The following is a 21,227-nucleotide window of genomic DNA, read 5'->3' on the forward strand; positions in this document are numbered from 1 at the left end:
CAGAGTATGAAATACATAAAACATGTCATGTGCACATACAAATAAAAATACTTTTTCAATGACATTATTTACGAGCTAAATCCCTGGGCAGGCACTGTTAAAACCAGTAAACATTGTGGCTCCTTGATGTTAAAACTTCTATATTCCATTCTCCTAGGAGTCTCGAAATTAGAGATTTTCCTCTACTACCTACCAAATTCTCATCTTCTGCGAAGTTAGTCCTGCTACAGAAGAACAACTGCTCATTAGTAGCTGCTACACCTCTCTGAGTATGTGGAGGAAGGGGAGGGGGAGCTACTGTATCAGTGTATGTGTGGGTGTTTGCTTACTTCATGCCTTTGTTCTCTCGGGATTTAAGGAGCAAACCAAAGTCTGAATCCTGCTTGTCCAAAGAGTTCATATCAAACATGGAATTTCCCAATGATTTCTCGGTGAATAACAGTACTTGGTAAAACCCAGAAAGTAAAAAAAAAAAACAAAAAACCAGGAGTAAAATGTCTTCTCTTTATCACTGCACTGCTGCCTGGAAGACATCCAGAAATTGGTTTGTCTTTTTGTCTACAGAAAATATTTGGGAAAACTAGAGGGGAAAATACATAAAAGGAAGAGGTAGAACAGCTGAGGAATTCTCTGGATAGTAGTACCCTGGCCAAAAGGAAAGAATCTTGTCAAGAAATGTCAGTTATTTGCTTTCTTTGTGCTTTGCCCCTGTCATCAAGGTTGGTTTCTCTTCCAATTTCTTTTTTTTTGAATCCAATAAAACTTTAAAAATATCAGATCACTGCTGTATGTTTCTTATGGTAATCCCAAAGGGGTTGCAAGCCCTGTCGTTCTGATGGAGAAATGCTGAAGCATGAAATATCCCTAGAGCTTGATGCCATCTCCACATCCATTCCTAGAATGCAGTGGGCAGGTAAGGAGACACCAGAAAAAGAAACAAAACTGGGCTGGAATTTCACACACAGCTTTTTTTTTGTAAGCATAAAAGATTCTCTCTCTCTTCAACAGAAGTTGTAGCAAATAATTTTACAGCATTTTTCCTTTTGCCTCGATTTGACAGTTATATTGAGAATAATACATTTAACCAAATGTATTATACATATACACACATAAATAAAACCTAATCAAACCAAATCAATTCTAACTCTATTCCCAATTTAGCAACTTTCCATAATCTCAGCCTTCATATTAATCATGCATCAAAATCCATGCTTCGAGCTGGCACACAGAGCCAATGTCATCGACATAAGCGGCACGATGTGTTGCCATTGTGAACACTAAGATGAACATTTTCTCCTATGAATGAAGATATTTTTAGAAAACAAAACAGTTCATGGGATGGAGCACTAGTCAGAAAAGCTGCCATATTAGAGACAAAGCAGTCCCCAGCTCCGAACAGACCATGCTGACTGATTCAAGCTAATCAAGCTAATGTGAAAGGCTGACTCATGACAGCAATAAAGCAAATCATGTGTACTTCTAATTATACAAACCCAAACCACACACAGCTCAGAGCTCTGGCTACCCTTTTTCATGATCTTGAGTCACATCCTACTTATCTAACCCTCAGGAAATCTCACCTCTGGCTCACAGCTACAGGAAGTTGGGACACTTCATAGGAGCAGGAGAGATTATGGTCATCTCCTTACTCCTTATGTTTAAAGCTTCTTAAAAGAGCTTTCTATAGCATTCTGGTTTTGCATAACAGCTTACAACTCTATATACTTTTAAAAATAATAATGTCATAGCTGTCTTTTTAGATTCTTGCCATGCATTCTGCTTTAGCCTTCATCTAAGAATCATCTTCATTCTGAGAATCATACAATAGAATCATAGGATATCTCAAACTGGAAGAGATGCAAGGGGATCAAGGGTACAAATAATAAAACTGTGAGTAGATCATAGAATCACAGAATTTCAGGGGTTGGAATAGACTTTAGATCTCATCTAGTCCCAACCCCTGCCCTGGGCAGGGACACCTCCCACCAGAGCAGGTTGCTCAAGGCTCATCCAACCTGGCTGTGAACACTGCCAGGGTTGGGGCATCCCCTGCCTTCCTAGGGAATCTGTGCCAGTGTCTCATTACCCTCCCAGGGAAAAACTTCCTCATAATATCTAATGTAAATTTCCCCTCTCTCAGTTTGTACCCATTGCCCCTTGTCCTATCACTGCAGCTCCCAACAAAGATTCCCTCTCCAGCTTCCCTGTAGCCCCTTCAGATACTGGAAGTCATTATGAGGTCTCCACACAACCTTCTCTTTTCCAGGCTGAACAGCCCCAACTCCCTCAGCCTGTCTTCAAAGGGGAGATCCTCCAGATGTCTTATCAACTTTATGGCCTCCTCTGGACTTGGTTAAGTCCACCCTCTTCCTCACTCTTTTGCACATACAATTAGCTTTCAGAGAACAGTCTTAGCCCCCAGTGTATAGAATCATCCTCATTTCCCTTCTAGTCCCATGACTCCTGCTTTATATTTAGCATAGTGGCCCAACCTCAAGAGGAAGCATGAGGCAAGTCTTTATCCAGCCTCTTCCATAGGGAAAGGACACTCTTCAAGGAGGTGAGAGCTGGAGACAGCCCCAGGCTGCATGGAACAGAAATGAGAGAAAACTCTCTAACCATACAATGACTGTTTTCACAGTGGCACCAACATCACCAGCTCTGGCCAAGGCAATCTACCACGTGCCTTCAATTAGTTCCTTGGGATACTTGCAGAGAACCATTAGCTTTGTGGCAATGTTTTTATTTCTCAGCTATTCTGGAATCCATTTTCAAGTGTACAGTGTATCTATGTAGCTAGAAGTCATAGCTGTCCTTAAGTGAACAACCTAATATTCTCCCCTTATTTCTTCAGTAGCTATTTTCAGACTAATTTCAGACAATTATCACCTTATGCAGGTAGCAGGATCAGGGATATATTCATAAAACTGACTTTGCAAAGCACTGTATTGTATTTAGATTTTGACAGGCAGATCTTCCACTGCACAACACACAGAGAATTTACCTTCTGGGCACTTGATCTAATGAAATTTTTTATATGAGAGAAAATACACAGAGCTAGGGCACTGCAGGATCATCAGATGTTTGCTAAAACTTTTTCCAAAAACTACAGTAAATTCCTGCAGCAAATTGGAAAAGTAATGAGATTCACCACTGGTAGCTGAATATTCCTGTTCATCTTCCAGAAACAAGTTTATCCATCTAATTATGGAAGCTTAGTTTGTTAACAAAACCTTTCCACAAGAAATTTGGTTGGCTTGTAGAAGATTGGGGTTTTTAAATCAACAATGTCACCATGTAAGGGCTGTTGCTATAATTTGATATGTGTGACAGAAGAGGAAGTTATTCATAGATGCAAAATAAAAATTAAAGCCTTAGGAAAAAAAAATCCAACAACTTCAAAAGATCAGTACAGAAAACAGCAGCTCCTTGTTAATGACTTCACCAAGGAAAAGCAGCTGCATGTAGTTACACACTATTACAACACTTGACAGAATTTGCAGCTTAAATCAAGAGCAAACTGTTTTTTTCTTTGCAGTCCATTCACTGGTCACTAATTTTTTTTGCTTAGTTTTGTCTTGAAAAACATTCAGGCTCACTTGCCCCTAAGTGTTGATATTTGGTTTGCTGATTCTGCAGTACCCTATCAGATGTATACAGATACACATTTTCTGTGCTAGAAGGGTCTGAAATGTTTAGAAAAAAGTTTCATCCAGGTCTGCACTGCAGAAAGGGCCACGGGTCCTAAGTACTCTTATAAAAGACTGATCTTCCTCTCAAAAGCAGTATCCATTTATAGGTATTACGGATTGCTGTGGCAATTTTTTAAATTTGAATTTCAGCCTTTTAGACATTTTGAAGTATACAAATATTATAAACAAAATCAAACCAACATCTATTTGCTTATCTGTTGCTTATAATTATTGTAAAAAAGAATAAAGAAAAAAAATACATGGTGAGACAAAGTCAAATTTCCTTAAGTACCAGAGGCCCAGTCCTGGGGAATTTTGTTGGCTTATGAAAACTTCATTTACATGAATAGATGCACAGTGCCAAGAAGATTTTAGACTGGCTAAATTTTTAGTTTGTGCAAATATTGCATCTTCCTTGGTTACAGTTTTATAACCTTCTCTGATGGTGCTCTATATTTTCTCATTATTCCTAGAATTTGCTAAGCCTTTCACAGAATCACAGAACATGTGAGGTTGGAAGGGAGCATAGATGGTTATCTGGTCCAACCTCCCTGCTCATACAGATTCATCCTAGAGCACATGGCTCAGCATTGTGTCCAGATTGTTCTTGGCTATCTCCAGTGACGGAGACTCCACACCCTCTCTGGGCAATCTGTTCAGTGCTCAGTGACTCCACAGGAAGGAAGTTCTTCCTCATGTTCAGGTGGAACTTCCTGTGCATCAGTTTCTGCCCATTACCTCCTGTCCTATTGCTCAGCACCACTGAGAAGAGCCTGGCTCCATCCTCTTGGCTTCCCTCCTTCAGATACTTAAATAGATTGATGAGCTCCCTCTCAGCTGTCTCTTCTTGAGGCTGAACAGGTCCAACTCCCTCAGCCTTTCCTCATAAGAGCGATGTTCCAGTCCCTTAATCATCTCTGTGGCCCTCACTGGACCTGCTCCAGGAGCTCCGTGTGCCTCCTGTGGAGCCCAGAACTGGACACAGCACTCCAGGTGCACCCTCACTAGAGCTGAGTAGAGGACAGGATCACCTCCCTCGACCTGTTGGCAATGCTCTTCCTAATGCACCCCAGGATACTACTGGCCTTCTTGGCCACAGGGGCAAGCTGGTTCATGGGCAGTTTGCTGTCCACCAGGACTCTCAGTTCCTTCTTTATTCATTCACACAGGTCTCTTGCCTGATTTCCTGCTCATTGGGATGCACCATTCTTGAGCCCAGAGAAAGTGATACTTGAATATCAACCAACTCTCTTGGACCACTCTTCCATGACTGTTCCCAAGTCATTCTTCCAAGATGATCCCTGAAGAGGCTAAAATTAGCTCTTCTGAAGTCCATGGCTTCCTCATCTCCCAGTACTGAACTCCACCGCATGGCCATTCCAGCCAAGGCTGACCCCAAAACTTCACATCTCCAACAAGTCCTTCCCTGTTTGTTAGCATAATGTCAAGCAGCACACCATTCCTTGTGGGAAGGTGTGACAGGAAGCTGTCATCAATGCTTTCTAGGAACATTCTGGACTGTTTGCACTATGTTGTGTTGCTTCTCTAGCAGATGTCAGGGTAGTCACAGTCCCCCACAGGAACCAGTGCCTGTGATTTTGATGCTGCTTCAAGCTGCCTGTATAAGGCCCCATACATTTCCTCATCCTACTCAGGCAACCTGTAGCAAACACCCACAGTGTGTCACCCTTACTAGTCTGCCCTTTTATCCTAATCCATTAGTTAGTATAAATTTCCTAAAGTTTGCACACTTGCTGTCTTGCTTCATAGCTGAAAACATAAGCCAGATAACAAGCTATCAATAATGTAACCACCCATCTTTAGGCTGTCAATTAGTACACAACTAGCTCAGTCACTCCTTACATCAAACAAAGAGGCTGAAGGGATGAAATGGAAAGGATGTTTTGTGCCACACCATCAGCTCATGAGCAGCCCAATGACTCCTGTAATGACACTGATGCCCAGACAGAGCAGATAAATGAGGTTATTATGTGATCGCCATTAACAATGTGCTTTTATGGTCACATAATTTGTGAGACAGTGAAACAGTAATATCAACACCACTTCTTGCACAGGAAACTGCAACAGAATATGTTGAGCAAAATGGTCAAGACTAAAATCTGTCTAGGAAATACAGGAAAGAACCATTTGACCTACACTGACAATCCTGACAAACCTCAATGAAACAGCTATTTGTTCAAGGCCATCCTAAGTCTGAACCCCTTGGACAAGACATTCTCTTTTCTTTGCGCTGTCAGCACTACAGAGAAGCATCACCAGAGATACACAGAGTTAGGCATCAATTTATTCCACTGCTTTGGACAGCACTTGAATTGTAAGCCTCTCCCTTGATTTATCTTTAATCAGACCAAGGCAGTCATGGACCAGAGACAGGCTGAGCATCAATCTACACGTGGGACATGGTGATTGCTTTCTAGCACTTGTTTTGTTTGTATTTCCTCTTTCCTTCACTTTTTAAACTACCTTTATCTTGACTTTCTAACTTTTGTTCTTCCTGTTCTCTTCCCTCATCCCACTGGAGGAGTGGGAGTGACTTAGCTGCCAGCATGGGTCAATGCACCACAATCAGGAGACTGAAGAAGTACAGACTAGGAATATGAAGACCAAGGGAAACTGCTAAGACACTGGAAAAGTCGTGCTTAATAATGATGAGCTTCCCTGGGAAACTCTAGGTTCTCACACTGTTTCTGGTTTGGAAATAAGGCGAATAAATTTCATCTAATTAAATTTAATGTTTTATTTGAAATTTTGTCCAACTGTTGGAGCTTTGCAAAGAAAAAGAAAGCTCCCAATATTTGTTAAACAAGAGATACTAAGCTCACTAAAGAAACTAGTAGGCAGAGAAGGGAGAGAGACATTTAGGTAACATTACCTTTCACTGTTCTTTTTACCACTAGATGAACTGCTGGTGGAACCAGTGCGGTTGCGACTCCCTTTGGAATCTCCATAGCTTTCCCTCCGACCTCCTGGGGACACACGCTCAGATGAACTGGTTCTCTTAATGGTGCTAATAAAAAAAGGAGCAGGTTTGACAGTGGCACTTGTAAAAGTACATATGTCTACGATAAGTGTTGTTGAGAAAAGTATCAAGCAGAAAGTTGACCCTAAAAAATAACTACAACTTTGTTTCTAACTGTAACTTGGTTTGTTAGAGCCTACAGAAGAGTTTTGCTGAGTACCTGATGGGACAAACATACTGCTTTTTCCTTAGTCATAAAACAGAAGATGGGCTGGACCAATTTCATGGAGTAAGTTGCAATCTCTGTTTTCTGGGTCATGTTTCAGATCTCTGACTACCACGCCACACTTCTGAATTTTTGGATTGTCTTGATAAGAAGTGAAAGATTAGAAGAGAAAACCTGACACTTCCAGTCAGACTACAAAGAATGCCAAAAGTGGGTAAAAATTTGAGCACGAGCAACCTAACTTTGGGTCTTCATTATCAATTATTCTGTGGTTCAAAGCTAGTTTTAACATACTCCAAACTGCAGTTAATGGTAAGCTAGGCTGCACTTTTTTTTTATCTTGTCAAAAACGTATGCTCTCTATTTACCTGTATGAATAGATTAGATTCCCCACATCTCCTGACAAGGGGTTTCTCAAAGGCTTAAAGCTCACCTTACCATCCCTCCTGCCAAGACAGCTATCAGGGAGCTCTTGTGTGACTTTGTGGCACCCCTTAGCCATCCAGCTCTCTCTGATGGAAAAATGTGAGTCAGAACACAAGCAGTGTTACTTAATAAATTAAGAGAAGCTCACTCAGAGCTTACACCTAATAGGAGACAAATTAGTGTGGTTATTCGTTAGTCCAAAGCACTGCTCCCTAATGCAGCACTTCCTAGCAGGAGAGGCAGCAGCTAAGGGTGAGGCCCCAGTGAGGGCAATGCTTCTGACTTTGCTGCACTGCCTTGGGCAGCAGACAGGCTCAGGCAGCATTACTTGGACTGAGGCAGGAATGAGCACCATGGCAGCAGCTGAACAACAGGACTTGGTGTCAATGTCTCATTTCACCCCACTCCAGTCCTGCGCTGTTTTCTCCCCTTCAAAAAGCTGAATGAAAACGTTTCCTTTACACAAAACATCCCCATACTAAATAACCACCTTCAGCAGCTCTCTCACCCTACAAGCCATGGACACCAATGACTGCTTTCAAGCTCCTATGTCTCTACCAAAATCCCAATCATGAGTTCTATCTCTCTATGAAAACATCAGTTCTTTCTGTTCTGGCTCCTCCAAGGCCCAGTGTCATCCTAGTAATAACTTTTGTTCCTCAGCCACCTCCTCCTTGACCTCTGTACACCCCCAGGGATGCTCTGCTTATCAAAATGCTCAACTCACCCTTGAGGACTACTCCAAACCTTCCCACCAGTCCCTAACAACTACCCATATCCTGTGACCTCAGCCAGCTCCTCTGGCTCTGTCTCACTTCATGTGTGGTCTAAAGTTGGCTCTTCATAACTAAAGGAAACAAGATACACTTTTCTGTCTGCTCAAAAGATGCTCAGCTTATCAACTGTACTGATACACTGTACAACTGCTGATACACTTTGGAGGTTTTTTTAAAATCTATTCCTGCTCCCTCATGTCTTTTTACCAATAAGGAGGAAATATTTCAACACCTCAGCTGAGGCTCAGTAACAGAAATGATGGGAACACCCAAACTGGAGTCTTTCTGCCAAGCAACCACCCTTCTGGAAGGAAGGGAGCCCCCACTGAGGGGCAGCTCTGCAGAGCAGATGCATGTTAAGATGCATCTCAGGTAGCTTGACGAAAAACCTTCTGGAACATGCGATGGGAGGACAGATGTTCAGCGCTGCATTCTTGTAATAAAAACAAGCTTCAAATGATTAAGCTGAAATTAAAAAAACAGTGTTTCTGTGGAGAAAGCGATGGAAGAGAGCAAGCAGAATGCAAAATTACATATAGGCACAGAGCAAAACACATTCATAGGAGAAGGGAAAAGGCAGCAACAAGAATTGAAGCCTGTCTTCATTTCAGAAATGTGTCTCCTATGCTAGTCTAACATTATCCAAGTCATTTCACTGTCGAATGCATGGAAAAAACCTTCTCTAGTAAATGAAAGAATATGCTGTTACCGTTTAACTGCATCTCAACATCATCCAGTTGAATACTACCCCAGTTAAAAAATAAAGCCTTGACACTGAAAATGTTTATTTCCACACAAAATAGTTCCATTAGCAAAAGTCCTTCCACTATTGTATAGAGTAATTGCAGAAACATCCTCTCAGTGTGATTGTGCAGGATCAAACCTTTATTTTGGCATCTTTTCCTTGTGAAGGAAGGTGTCAACATCAGCCTACACTGAAATTAAATGAAGGAAATTATCAAATTATACTAATCTCAGAAAAAATGTACATTGCAGAAGCAATTTGAAACTCATTTTAAAGTTGCTTGGGGTTTTATTTTTATAGCTATCAACATTCAAAAGATGAACTAGCGGATAAAAAGAATGAAAGGGTGGGACTAAAACTTAAAAGTGTAACTCTATCTTCTTTCTGAATAATGAGGTCTCATATCAGTATAAAAATGACTTTCACCACAAGCACAAAATTCTTTTAAACATCTCCTTTGGCTTACGTCCATTACTGCTTAGACTAATTAGCAATGCTATCTTCTGACAAATTTTATTTTAAACTCTCAACAACAACAACAACAGCAACAACAGCCCAGTGAGAAGTATTAGCAGGTGGGTGGAAAAGAGGATTATAACTCCATTACATTAACTCAGGTTTGGCATATACACGTTTTGGTAGCTACAGTGAGACATCAGTGATTCTATCCACGGCTGCAGTTCCACCTGAGGAGGAACGTAAAATGACAGAAAATGTTCATTTAACTTACAGGTTGGTAAGAGTATAACTGGACTCTGGAATTTGACTTCCACATTAGTGATATTAAAAACATTTAGTGACACAATTTTTAACTTGGTTAAGACAGCAAAGTGGCCTAATGCCCCATAATAAAAACCATGTTAGGATGATATAATGCAGAACACCATCACTGAAATTATTCTAAGTTTTGCAATGCATTTATCAACAATGAGAAAGTTTTAAACATGAACTTCTGAAAATGTTAAAAACGGCAATAATCATTATTACAGTTCTACCATGTTAATGCTTGTACTAAAACACTTTCTACGTGTCGAACCGAAATGGAAAGGAAAAAACAACTGAACTTGAACACTACAAAGCCATGAAGGATCCCTCACCTTAGAGCAGGCTTTTTCAGTTTGCATGCATTGAGAAGATTCACAGACCTGCTTAATCCAGATTGAGAGATGCGTAAACAAAGCAGAATAAAAAGTGAATGCAACGATAACATGTGGAAACAAGACATTTACAAGACTTACGTTAAGAGACACAATTGCATGCTTTCAAGATATGAAGCCACGTGCAGGAGTAAACAACACAGTGCTTATTGGCTCAGTCAGATATTTGATCAGTTCAAACCATACATTTAAGAACACCAATGTATCTTTGAATGACAAAATCTCAGCAGTGCCCCAACAGATTGACCATTTGGAAAGCGACTCGAACACGAAATAAAAGGAAAACCAAAGAGGCTCTCGGAAGGAACGGGACAGATGATCCAGCTAAAAGACAAAGACTATTAAAAAAGCAACAGTAAAGACAAGAAAATAAAACCTCATAGATACATAGATATACCACCGCATAGCATGAATGTTTCAGGTGGTTGCATTACTGAATTGAGGTGAGCTAATCTGGCCAAAATTAAAAGGGTACCTACTTCATCACCAAAATTATTTGGGAGAACAGAAAAGCTTTTTAATAAATGAAATTAAAAAATAGCACACAAAGCTCTTAGACAGTAACTGATGGCATTAATATTTTGTCTAGCACTCATTCTGACCCTCATTTAAATCAATTAGCATAAATTCAGGAATAACACAGGACTTTAATTTCATTCTGCCTTTGAGCAAAACGCACTAATAACTTCAATTGTTACAGAGATAGTGAAGTGACAGAAGTTTTGCTGTCCCAAGTTCAATAGAGAAATTTTCTTTTTTCATCTATATTTTGATTATTTTAAAGCATTTTCTTTGAAAGTCAAGTGTTAACTAGAACACTTAACTGCAGGCTGATACAGAGTCTGTGTGTGTGCCAGTTACAGACCATCACTGCCCCCAGAACAGAACCCAGAACATTAATTCCAGGCGACTGCACGATTTCCTAGGGGCCATGTGTTTAGAGTTTAGAAGAACAGGAATTTATCATATTAAAGTATTTTATTCTCCCTACAAACAAAGCCCTTTATGTTGCCTTTGTTCCTGCTTCTTCCTTTTGATCTCCATTGTCAGAGTTTTGCACCATTGTAATACTTTGCAATCTGCTGGGGGAGAAAGAATGACTGATTGTCTCCCTTTGAAAGGCAAAGTATGTGCTAGCCTGCAGCCTGCAGCAGCATCCCTACTGGGAAAGGTACTGTCTGCATTCTCTTCCCTTACATCTCTTTTTTTTTCTCTTTCCCCCTCAACTCTTGGAAACAAAGCTATCCCAGATGAGTCACAAAACCCCTAGATTTTAATAGGGAACACAAAACACTACTACTATGTGCTGGCCAAATTCCAGAGCCAAATTTAGTGTTAAGCAGCAAACTTCAAGCCACGTTACAAGCAAAAGGAAGAGTGCAGGGGGAAGGGAAAGTTCTGCTCGTGATATGCTGAACTTATCTTTTTCAGAATGAAAATTTCAGATCATTATTCTAAGTACGAAGTTCAGAATAAAACTGTGGCAGCGTTCACAAAGCTGGTTCTCAAAAGAGCTTATAGACTTCAATGTTGTAAAATCAGCAAACATATTAAAATTAAAGCTGAGTCCTGCGATCAAAGGCTTCTTGTGAAGACAACGTGGAAACACTTCACAAAGCCAGGCAGTTCTTGATTGTCTGTCTGTGTCAGGTAATTGTTCAGCCCATCTCAAAATCACTTCAGCTCTTTGTGAGCTGGCTTGGCCCCAGAGCCACCAGCTGTGTTCACAAGGCTCCCAGCACCTGAGCATCACCAGCCTTTCCATCTCACACCTCATTGCCACGGCACACTTCTAGAACCTGACTGATCTGTGGTTTGGATTTGTGCTTTGGCTTTATTCAGGTTATTTCATTCCTTCCTTAACTTGGATAATTGGGTATTGACCGTGTGAGATCTGAATGCTGAAGGGGGTTTGGTGCCCTCGGTTCTAACTGAAGTCAGAGTCAGTTGAGGTTACTCAACGCTTTGCAAGATCTGGATCTAATTATCACATTAGGCCCTATAACAACCTACTGATAGCCAGGATACAAGTTTTACATATGGAAAAGCAATATGCATAGAGGTTAAACCATTTGCATAAGGTCATTGAGAGAATATGTGGCAGAACTCAAATAAAAGCCTGCTGGTTCCACCCTTTCAGCCTTGAGCCTTTTTTATTACCTCCGATTTTATATTCCTGCCAGAAGAAGTAATTTCCATTTCAAATATTAAATGGGAAATCAGAAAATGTAGTGAACTCTGAACCACATCTCCCTGGCAATCCAGCAAGGCACATAAGCCACATACCAACCTGTGGGTTCAAATGAGTTAACCAACACATTTAAATAGGGCTGTTGTATGAAATGAGATTGTGTCTGCAGACATACCAGTAAATACATCTGTTTCTGGGCAGTGGAATGTATGGAAGCACACTTAGTCCCCATGCAGACTATTTGCATGTATTTACATAAGTAATGCACGACATGCTGTTTCAAGGAACAGACTGATGTCATTTCAATTGGACACCACACACTCCTGATCGAAATGGTGAAAGAAGAACAGAGCAGAAGAATCAGAAACTGTTTGATTGTAACACCACTTTTCATACGGCAGTGCAGAAAAATGTTTGGGAAGGATCATTCACCTGGATCTTCTCTTGAAAAAATGGTCACAGGTAAGAAAAAAATGGAAGATATTTTCTACTATCCTAGCAGACATTTGTCATTCCCTCAACATAACAAAAGTTTAGAAGATGACTCAGCAACAGATAATTTGTTTTCCTTTCTTACTGTGGTTTTTAACTTTTCTTTCACTTTTCAAATTGCCCCTTCTTTTCACATTTTGAAGAATTGCAAAATTTTCAATTCTGTATCTATGTCGCACAGGAAAACTATTAAAAGCATCAGAGCAGCAACTAAGTCTTAAAACATCTGTAAACACTTAATGCTATTTAGAACTGCTGTGCCACATGATCAGATTTTGGACTGAAGAATATCTATGTGAGAAATTACCTCTAGCTCTGGAATCAGTTTGGGAGGAAAGAGCACTGCTTAGCAGAAACCAGAACTAAGAAAATCATGCAAATTGACACAACATCTATAAACTGTGCAACACTGAGACTTCTAACACAAACAGACAAGTCCTACCCCTTGAAAAAGGAAGCTATTTATATTGCTGATGTATTTCTATTACTGTTTTATGCATAAACACCTACAGTTCCTGAAGATAAAAGGGTCCAAGATAAATACAAAGTGTGAATTAATTCATCTTAATGGATGAATAATGAATTAGTCTACTTGACTATTTACAAGCTATTTGGAACATTTACTATATCATCTTTGAACACCGAATATTTGGAGCACCATTTACTATAAAACCATGAAATCTCATCAGTTATTTTAAGGTTATTTTCAAATGCCTAGAGAATAACTGACCCAAGAAAAATTTTGTACAGTAATTCATTGGTGAGATCCTTACCATTCCACACTCTTCCTCTTGAAATATGTTTATAGACAGGGCACAGAAATATGCTTTAATTTAATAAAAGCAACATTAAAGAACAACATTTGCATATTAAAGACAATCAATACAGAATTTTAGAGCATTTGAAGGGAACAGTAATTCCACAGCACCCGAATTTCCAACAGCTTTTTTCAGGCCTTGGAGTAATCCTGCTCACCTAAGTACTCCTAATAAATATCTACCTATTTCAGCACAACTGCCCGAGTGTATTTTTTCCTTTCCAAAACTGAATATACATTTTCATGCTGCCTGTTTAAAGCACCTTCAGTCTAGCTTCTTCAGCAAAGAGAAGGGACAAAGCATAATAGAAGGACATTAAATACTTCACCTGTGGAAGAATTTCTCTTACAGGAACCAAGACAGTCTAAAAATGCTCCCTAAGAACTTTACCCCTGGCACTCTGGGTACCCAGACTGGACATGGGTCAGGGGAAAGGGCTGCAGGGTGTCACTTGTCCACAGGGATCCTAAGCTAGGATAATGCCTAGGGGCTGCAGGCAATACCAGATGGACCAGCTGAATTACATAAAGGACTCCCAGAACAGAGAAAGCACAAATTTGATCCTGACCTGCACTTCATCCTCCCTACCCTGGGGCAGAAAGTCTGACACTGACCCTTGGACACAGAGCACAGACCTCCAGGAATCACACCCTGTGCACACAGGTGAAGTCTGTCAATGCTTGTGCTCTCATGTGTTTCATAATTACTACTTGAAACTTTATTAGCGAGAATGAAACTACAAGAAACATTAAGTAAAAATATCTTTTTATGTGTTTTAAAGACATATGTCTTTACAAAATCAGCATATACAAACTGCTGCTTTTCAAACACTAATAAATTTTCTTATATAAAGGGCAAGTTCTTTCACCCATTTTCAAACTTCTGACAATGGAACATTTTATACAGCATTTGCTTTCCTTATCTTAAGGGCTGATCCAAGCCAACCTGCCAAAGCTTCCAGCTGCAGTGAGCTCCAGTTCATAAGAGCTCACAGGAGTTCATTTCTGTGACACAAACAAATACAGTATTTTCCAATTTTAATTGTGCACAGCAGAGCTTCTCTCTTCTCCACAACAAGAAGACCTGGAGTTGCCTGCCAATCAGCCTCCTTCAACACAGTGACAAAGAGTGGCATATACTTAGTCACCATCTCCCCTTTAAGGAAAAATTCTCTTTACAAAGAGACCTCAGATCTTAGCAGGTTAATGCTCTCATCTCTACAACTTTGTCCTCCTCAGAGCTGGCAGCATCATCACTACAAAAAGCTGAGGATGACACACAGAAGAAATGTTAAGTGAAAAAAACCAAAACCCCACACTATTATCTTTTACAGCCAAACCACACAGCAGATTAGCACCACAATAGCTACCACATGTAACTTGAACTTGCTGCACCCAATCCATTCCATTCCTTATAACCTAGATGTATAAAACATTTAGCCTAGTTAAAAACAACCAGACACAAAGCAAACTGAGATAGAGCAGCAATTATTAAAAGGACTTAAATACATGCTAATGGTAAGATACCCAAAGATGGATGTTTCCATTTGCATAAATATGTGCTAGGCATAGAATTTTCCTCCTCGTCTCTGAGATGCTTCTAACACTGCACAGCACTTTCTATGATAATTTTTCAGGGAGAGAAAACCACCAAAGGTAACACACTGATTTGTAATGGTAGCACAGTTTCTCTACAGACTGTGTGTTTTCTACTAGCTATGAAAATCATTCTAGCACTACTTTTAACATCATGTTGGGCACCAGCACAGTAGAAATGCTTTGTTCTCTATCTGCTAGACTCTAACAGCAACAAAACAACACAAACCAGTAAGCATTGTTCATTCCTTCAATAATCATGGTAATAACTTTAATTCCAATCAGAATGAAGAAATTTAAAGCCTCTTAGCATGAAATCCATCTCCTTTTCTTTCTGAACTAAATATTTAGAGTGCTGGTTTGCAAGTAAGAAAAACTACATATCCAGGAGGTTAAAAGAGGAGCTATGCTGTGTTTTCAGTTCTGTGATTAAAAAGTTTCTCATACATGCCTACCTTTTTGCTGCTGGAGGTACAGTATCCTTTCTGGTTCCTGATGGGGAAGGTAAAGAGCCACTTGGTTTCTTTGGTAACACAGTTCCATTATTAACTGTAGTCCTTAAAGGCAGCGTTTGTACCAGTGGTCTTGCTGTAAAACAACCATAAGATGAAATCATTGGGTTTATTTGCTTTGCTTTTTTTCTTTCCCTCAGCAAACAACATTAGAATATTTTACACTATCCATGCAGTGTGCCATTCTTGTTTCATTGCTGCCAAATTCACCAGAGATGAGGGGTTTAACAATTTTTAGCAATTTTACTATTAATAATAAGCCTATCAAATAAATCACAGCATATGGCTTAAGCACATGATTCTATAACCTCTCTCATCTGTCAAACTCTGTAAGCAGGAAAGTAGTTGTTGCCACAAAAGCCAATCTTGGTCTCTCAAAAAAGCATCAGTCTCTTGCCCACCCAGACAGCATTGTGAGGAGTGCTGGAAATAAAGGCAGGTTGCCATCCCAGAAACTCCTGCTCTTCACCCTTCAATGTTCTTGGAGGTTTGGCACAAGCAAATTATCTATTAAGAAATCTGTATTACCCCCCAAAAGGTCTTCTTTCAAAGAATGTGTGCCAGAAAGGAATTGTACCCTTTACTCAGAAAAAAAGCCACGGAAAGCAGCAGAACAGTGGAGTTAATGAGATGTCATTATCTACCTACATTCTCCTGATCAAACCTCGGCTCAGAAAAGGATACACTTGTCACAGCTCTATTTAATATTAAAATAACAGAAAAGTCCCGTTCAATCAGTTAGAAGTGAGTTGGAAAAACAAACAGTGTTTCAAACTTCAAGCAGTGAGCACAAACATGAAAACTCCTGTGGATCAATAGCCTCAAAACACAGACACAAACATGACTGGTGCTCTCTCTACAGCAGGGAAGAAAGCTTGAATCACTTGAAATTTGACAGGACTTTGTATTACAAGCCAGCTTTGTAAAGATGCCAAAAGCCTCTGGGTTCAGAGAAACACCACCTGAAAGAAGGCAGCAGCCACAAGTCACTTCAGGAACTTAAGAACTGGGAGAGGATGGAACAGGGAATAACTATGAAATGTTCTTTGAAAAAAGACTGCTAAGGATAAAAGATCCAAAAAGCTAAATTGAACAGCATCAATTGTATACAGGTCTGGGTTATATTATAACAACATGTCATACTAGCACTGACAGCAAGTGTTTATTGACTTATTCACCTCAAGTTTTCATATACTGAACCAAAGGAGACTGGTGTGAAAGTCTGGGCCTCGAGAAGACTAGGCCAGTAAATACGGTCTAGCAGAAACTTTGTCTCAAAACTTTGTTAGAATATACATTTGTTTTTTGTTTTGTATTGATCATTTATTTGTTCAGAGGGGAGAAATTCAGATACCAGCCTATAAGGAAATACTAAAGGAATAAGACTTATTTGGCTTGGAAGAGTGAAAGAGGACAAGAAAAAAGTGAACAAAGGAAAACAAAAGAAAGAAAACTTTCTCCATGCTCAGGGGCTGCCTCCAGCCCTGACTCCATGGTCTATTTTAACAGACTAAATGCTGTCTTTAGAGCTCATACAAAATGCCTAAAATTTACTTTGCTCCTCAGGACTCTATTTTTTTGATTAAGGGCTTCAGATGTCATAATTCTGTTCACTTCTACAGTATTAATTTTTCCAAATCAAATCCTTTCTACAGCTTTGTGCTGGCTGCTCTGCTGCTTGTTTCCTAATTGCTGCACTTCCACAATTAACCTGCATGTGTAAAACTGACTCTGTTGCACACTACAGAATCACAGGTAGCCACAGTTGAGCAGTCGTGACTTATTTCCTGACAAGCTTTCTGTAGCTCACAGAACTTTAATGAGGCTTTGAGATGACAAATTAGAACAACAATGAAAGTTCAATAAATAAGTGATTAAAATATTTTCCTTCTTTATAGTTACATAAAAAGTGCCTGTTAAAAAGTAGCTGGAGTGAACTAGCTGGAGTCTGTTTACTCCCCTAACCTCATGAACTCAAAACTAGCAGTAGCCAGGAATAAACCCTGCAACATTTAACAGAGGTTTTGTTTCAAATCCAGTACCAACCCACAACCCACACTTCTGGAACTAGAGATTTAAAGGTCTCCCCTCATGGTCAGCTAGTGTATAAAGCAACATGATGAAACTCTTACAGGGCACAGAGAAGAACTAGGAATTATTCAATTAATCCACGGTGTATTCTGGAGCTATTTGGTTTGATTTCCGACAGCTAGTTCACACCAGTGGTAACTGGCACCACAGCCACACAACCCCAAACATGTCACTGCTGTTAGGAGTCAGTAACTCAAACACCTTGTTGTTATTGCTTTGTCAGTAATGTTTATTTTGGAAGTTCTCTTGCTTCAAGATCTTACCTGTGGTAGCAGGACTGACAAGTTTATCAGCCTCAGCAGCAGCTTTTTTAATCACACTCTGATCTATGGATTAATAGGGCTGTTAAGTTTACAAACAAACCAACAATTGCAAAAGGAAAGAACAACAAACACAAGTAAAACAAAGGCAGGAAGCCATACTGAGCTCTGCCAAGTAGCTGAATGAAATAAGGGGGAAAAAACCACCCCAAAATCCTAAACAAAAACACCATTAGTGAAAGAGCTCCACAAATGGACAAGATAAGCTGCTCCCTTTCCATGATGCACACTTTTAAGCTGCTTAGCTCAAGTCCAGAAGAAGAACACACACAAAGACTGGAAACAAGCTCAAGCCTTTTTCCATCATAGATTTGGAAGTCTGAAACCTGAAATCTTGAAATCAATTTTAAATCTGAAATACTCAGAAAAATGAAGCTGTTTGTCCTGTGAAGCTTCTTGTTCCAGACTTCGAGCAGTACACTGGGGATCCTGTTCTTTCCAAAGGCACAGACCTCTCCTTGACACATACACACATTTTTAATCCTGATCTACTTCATCTATATACAAGTGAAAACAGCAGCATACAGAATGCTTCAAACCCAAGTTTGCATGGACAGGATTTCTGTCATATTCTGTGAGATCAAATTCCACTTTTTACGATTCCAACTGTGCAATTAGTCATTACACAATAAAGGGAAAGTAAACAGATCCAATCCATGCAGCCCAAGGGGTAAAACATGAGAAAAAACTGCTCCAGCTCCTCCCATGCCTAGGCAAGCTCCTCTCCTAACAGTCTCCATCAGGAGCCTCTGTAATGCTATTCCAAACAAAAATGCCAAAATTCAACTTAGTCTTATGCTAAGTAACTGCATACAATTTGTTATACAGTAGTTGTGCCTGCTGCAGGAAAATAGGCCAACATGTGGCATGTATCATATTTGACAAAAGAGCTGGAAGAAACAAGCAATCAAAATGCTTCAGATTCTCTTTCATGCTCATAATTCGTGTTTAATAAGGTTGACCATACACTAATGATACAACTGAGATACAACAAAATTCAAGTTATTTACATAAACTGTCACAGTAGCAATTAGGTGGGTATAGCTGGCAAGTACCAGGACTCATTTTGGTAATTTGCAATGGAAAAGCAATTGACATTTCTAGTGCTCCATTTGCATTATCACAGCGGAGCTCCTTACACTGTGATTTCACACACATGGTAACAAGCAGCCATGTCATAGACACATGAAGAAAAGGAAAACAAACCACCCCAAGAAATCCCCCCAAAAAACCAAAACCAGCCCTAGAAAGCAGAGAGATTGGCTTACAGCAGCTTTCCTGCAATGTACACTGAACTATGGCTCTAATGATCAGCCAGGACTGAGAAAACCTCTCCTGATTTAGAGCTCAGCTCCACTCCCAGAATCCATGGAAATCTGGTCTGTATTTTGCTAAGCAGAGCCAGCAGGCAACGACAACAGATTTGGTTGCAACTCAGTAATAATTACTAGACTTTATTTCCTCTGTGCATCAGATAATATCCACTCTGCAGGCAACACGAAGCCTCTTAATCCCTTGTACAACCAGATTTGATGGCACATTTTATCACAGTGGAGCTTATCTTTTGTAACATTTAACTTATCTGATATTTTAAAATATTTTTTTAAATAAAACAAAGACAAAATGAGGAAAATACAACAGAAGGGGAAAAGAACATGAAAACAAGATCACAGATATTTACTGCATATTTTGCCTGACAACTAGCATGATATACAACCAATCTGGCTCTGTAGTTGTGTCTCTTTCACCTTTCCCCATCTCTGACACAAAACTTTGTAACAAACATGACACCTCAGTTCAGCAAATTAAGTAGTTCCTCATCTAGTCTGTTAAATCAATGGCTGGAACTAAATATCTATTGCGAAGGCACAAATAAATGAGATGAAAGGAAGTCCTAACTTCCAGCTAAGAAAATGATGAATGTATAGCTACATAACATACTTCTGATGTGAATTAAGGTTTTTATTTATACCAACACACATCAGGACCCCAAAAGAAACAATTTCTTAACTTAGACAAGAGAGCCTGCGTGAAGTCAGCCACACTTTCTTTCCACATCCAGGTTACCACCACTGTTAATACTGAGACTACTCAAAAATACTGTGTGTATTTCCACTGGGCTCAGCCAGACAGTCTCTCCCAGGCCTCTGCAGCCTCCCAGACCACAGCAAATCACACTGCTTGGGTTCTAGTAAGTGAAGTGCTGGATGTGCAAGTCCAGTTTTCATGCACAGACAAACCCATTCCTGCAGAGCTGGTGTTGTATCATCTCAGTCGTGTCACCTCTGAGCTAGCTTAGAGCTCTGTCTTATGTCTGCACCAGCCAAAGACACTCCAGATATTTTTAATTAAATTCAAATAACATTTTATTTAAGTTTAATTCATTTTTTGGATACCCCCCCAACCTATTAGGAGTTTCACCCACAGAAGACAATGCATTCCTGAAAGAGTTTATAAACTAATCTTGATGAAAAGTCAGGAAGTGGTAGCTATGGTTAAATGTAGATTGTGGCTTAAGCACTAAGAACATGCAAATGCTTTGCTGGTTCATGTCAGCTATAGAAGACTCACAGATTTAACCATTTGGATTTTTACGAGGTTAAATTCCAATGTATTTTATTTGGAGTTGATTTTGAGTATCTCAAGATCTAGAGAACAACTAATTTTAATACATATAAAACACCTAGTGAGTTGCACTCCCTACTTTATATCTCTCTGAAATGCAAACCTTTGGTAGGTCCTTTCTTGTTCTGCATGGCCTGCTGCTCCTCCGTAATGTTCAAGCGTCGAACCACGTCAGCAAGGGCAGATTTGAGCAGCTGGATGTCATCTTCCTGCATCTGGACACGCTGCTCCAGAGAGGCAATGCGATCCGTTACCTCCATACTGCTCGCAGCAGAGGCACTGTCATCTGAGCAGAACAGCAGAAAAAGATACATCATCAATAATGTCCACCCATCGATGAGTACCTGATAGAACTGGCTGCAGGTAAAAACAAGGCCTTGCTCAGACCTGATCAGGAGCAATGCTTGTGAAGGACCAAAAGGAAGAGATGGAAATAAATAACTAAACAAAAAAGATGAGTACTTAAGTGGGATGTGATGACAAGGTTGGCTTCAGGGTCACTTGTTAATTGGGCCCCACCACCAATTATCTACATGTCTGAACTGGAGTGATCAATCATCACCCTTCACTGTTCTGCTCAA

At 39.9% G+C, this 21,227-nt stretch overlaps 1 protein-coding gene across 1 annotated transcript in view; it reads right to left on the reverse strand.

Annotated features, from left to right (window-relative positions):
- The window catches only part of EML1 (echinoderm microtubule associated protein like 1), a 54,225-nt gene extending 33,289 nt beyond the window's left edge, over positions 1-20,936 (reverse strand). The window contains exons 1-3 of the mRNA XM_009082546.1: positions 20,750-20,936; positions 15,554-15,686; positions 6,586-6,720 (exon numbers count right to left, since the gene is read on the reverse strand). Coding sequence (XP_009080794.1) covers positions 6,586-6,720; positions 15,554-15,686; positions 20,750-20,906 — 425 coding nt within the window. The 5' untranslated portion in view covers positions 20,907-20,936. The remainder of the gene's footprint in view (positions 1-6,585; positions 6,721-15,553; positions 15,687-20,749) is intronic.
- Positions 20,937-21,227: the final 291 nt, after the last annotated feature.

This window comes from Acanthisitta chloris, unplaced genomic scaffold (assembly GCF_000695815.1).
Source record: "Acanthisitta chloris isolate BGI_N310 unplaced genomic scaffold, ASM69581v1 scaffold15419, whole genome shotgun sequence".
Taxonomy (NCBI): domain Eukaryota; kingdom Metazoa; phylum Chordata; class Aves; order Passeriformes; family Acanthisittidae; genus Acanthisitta; species Acanthisitta chloris.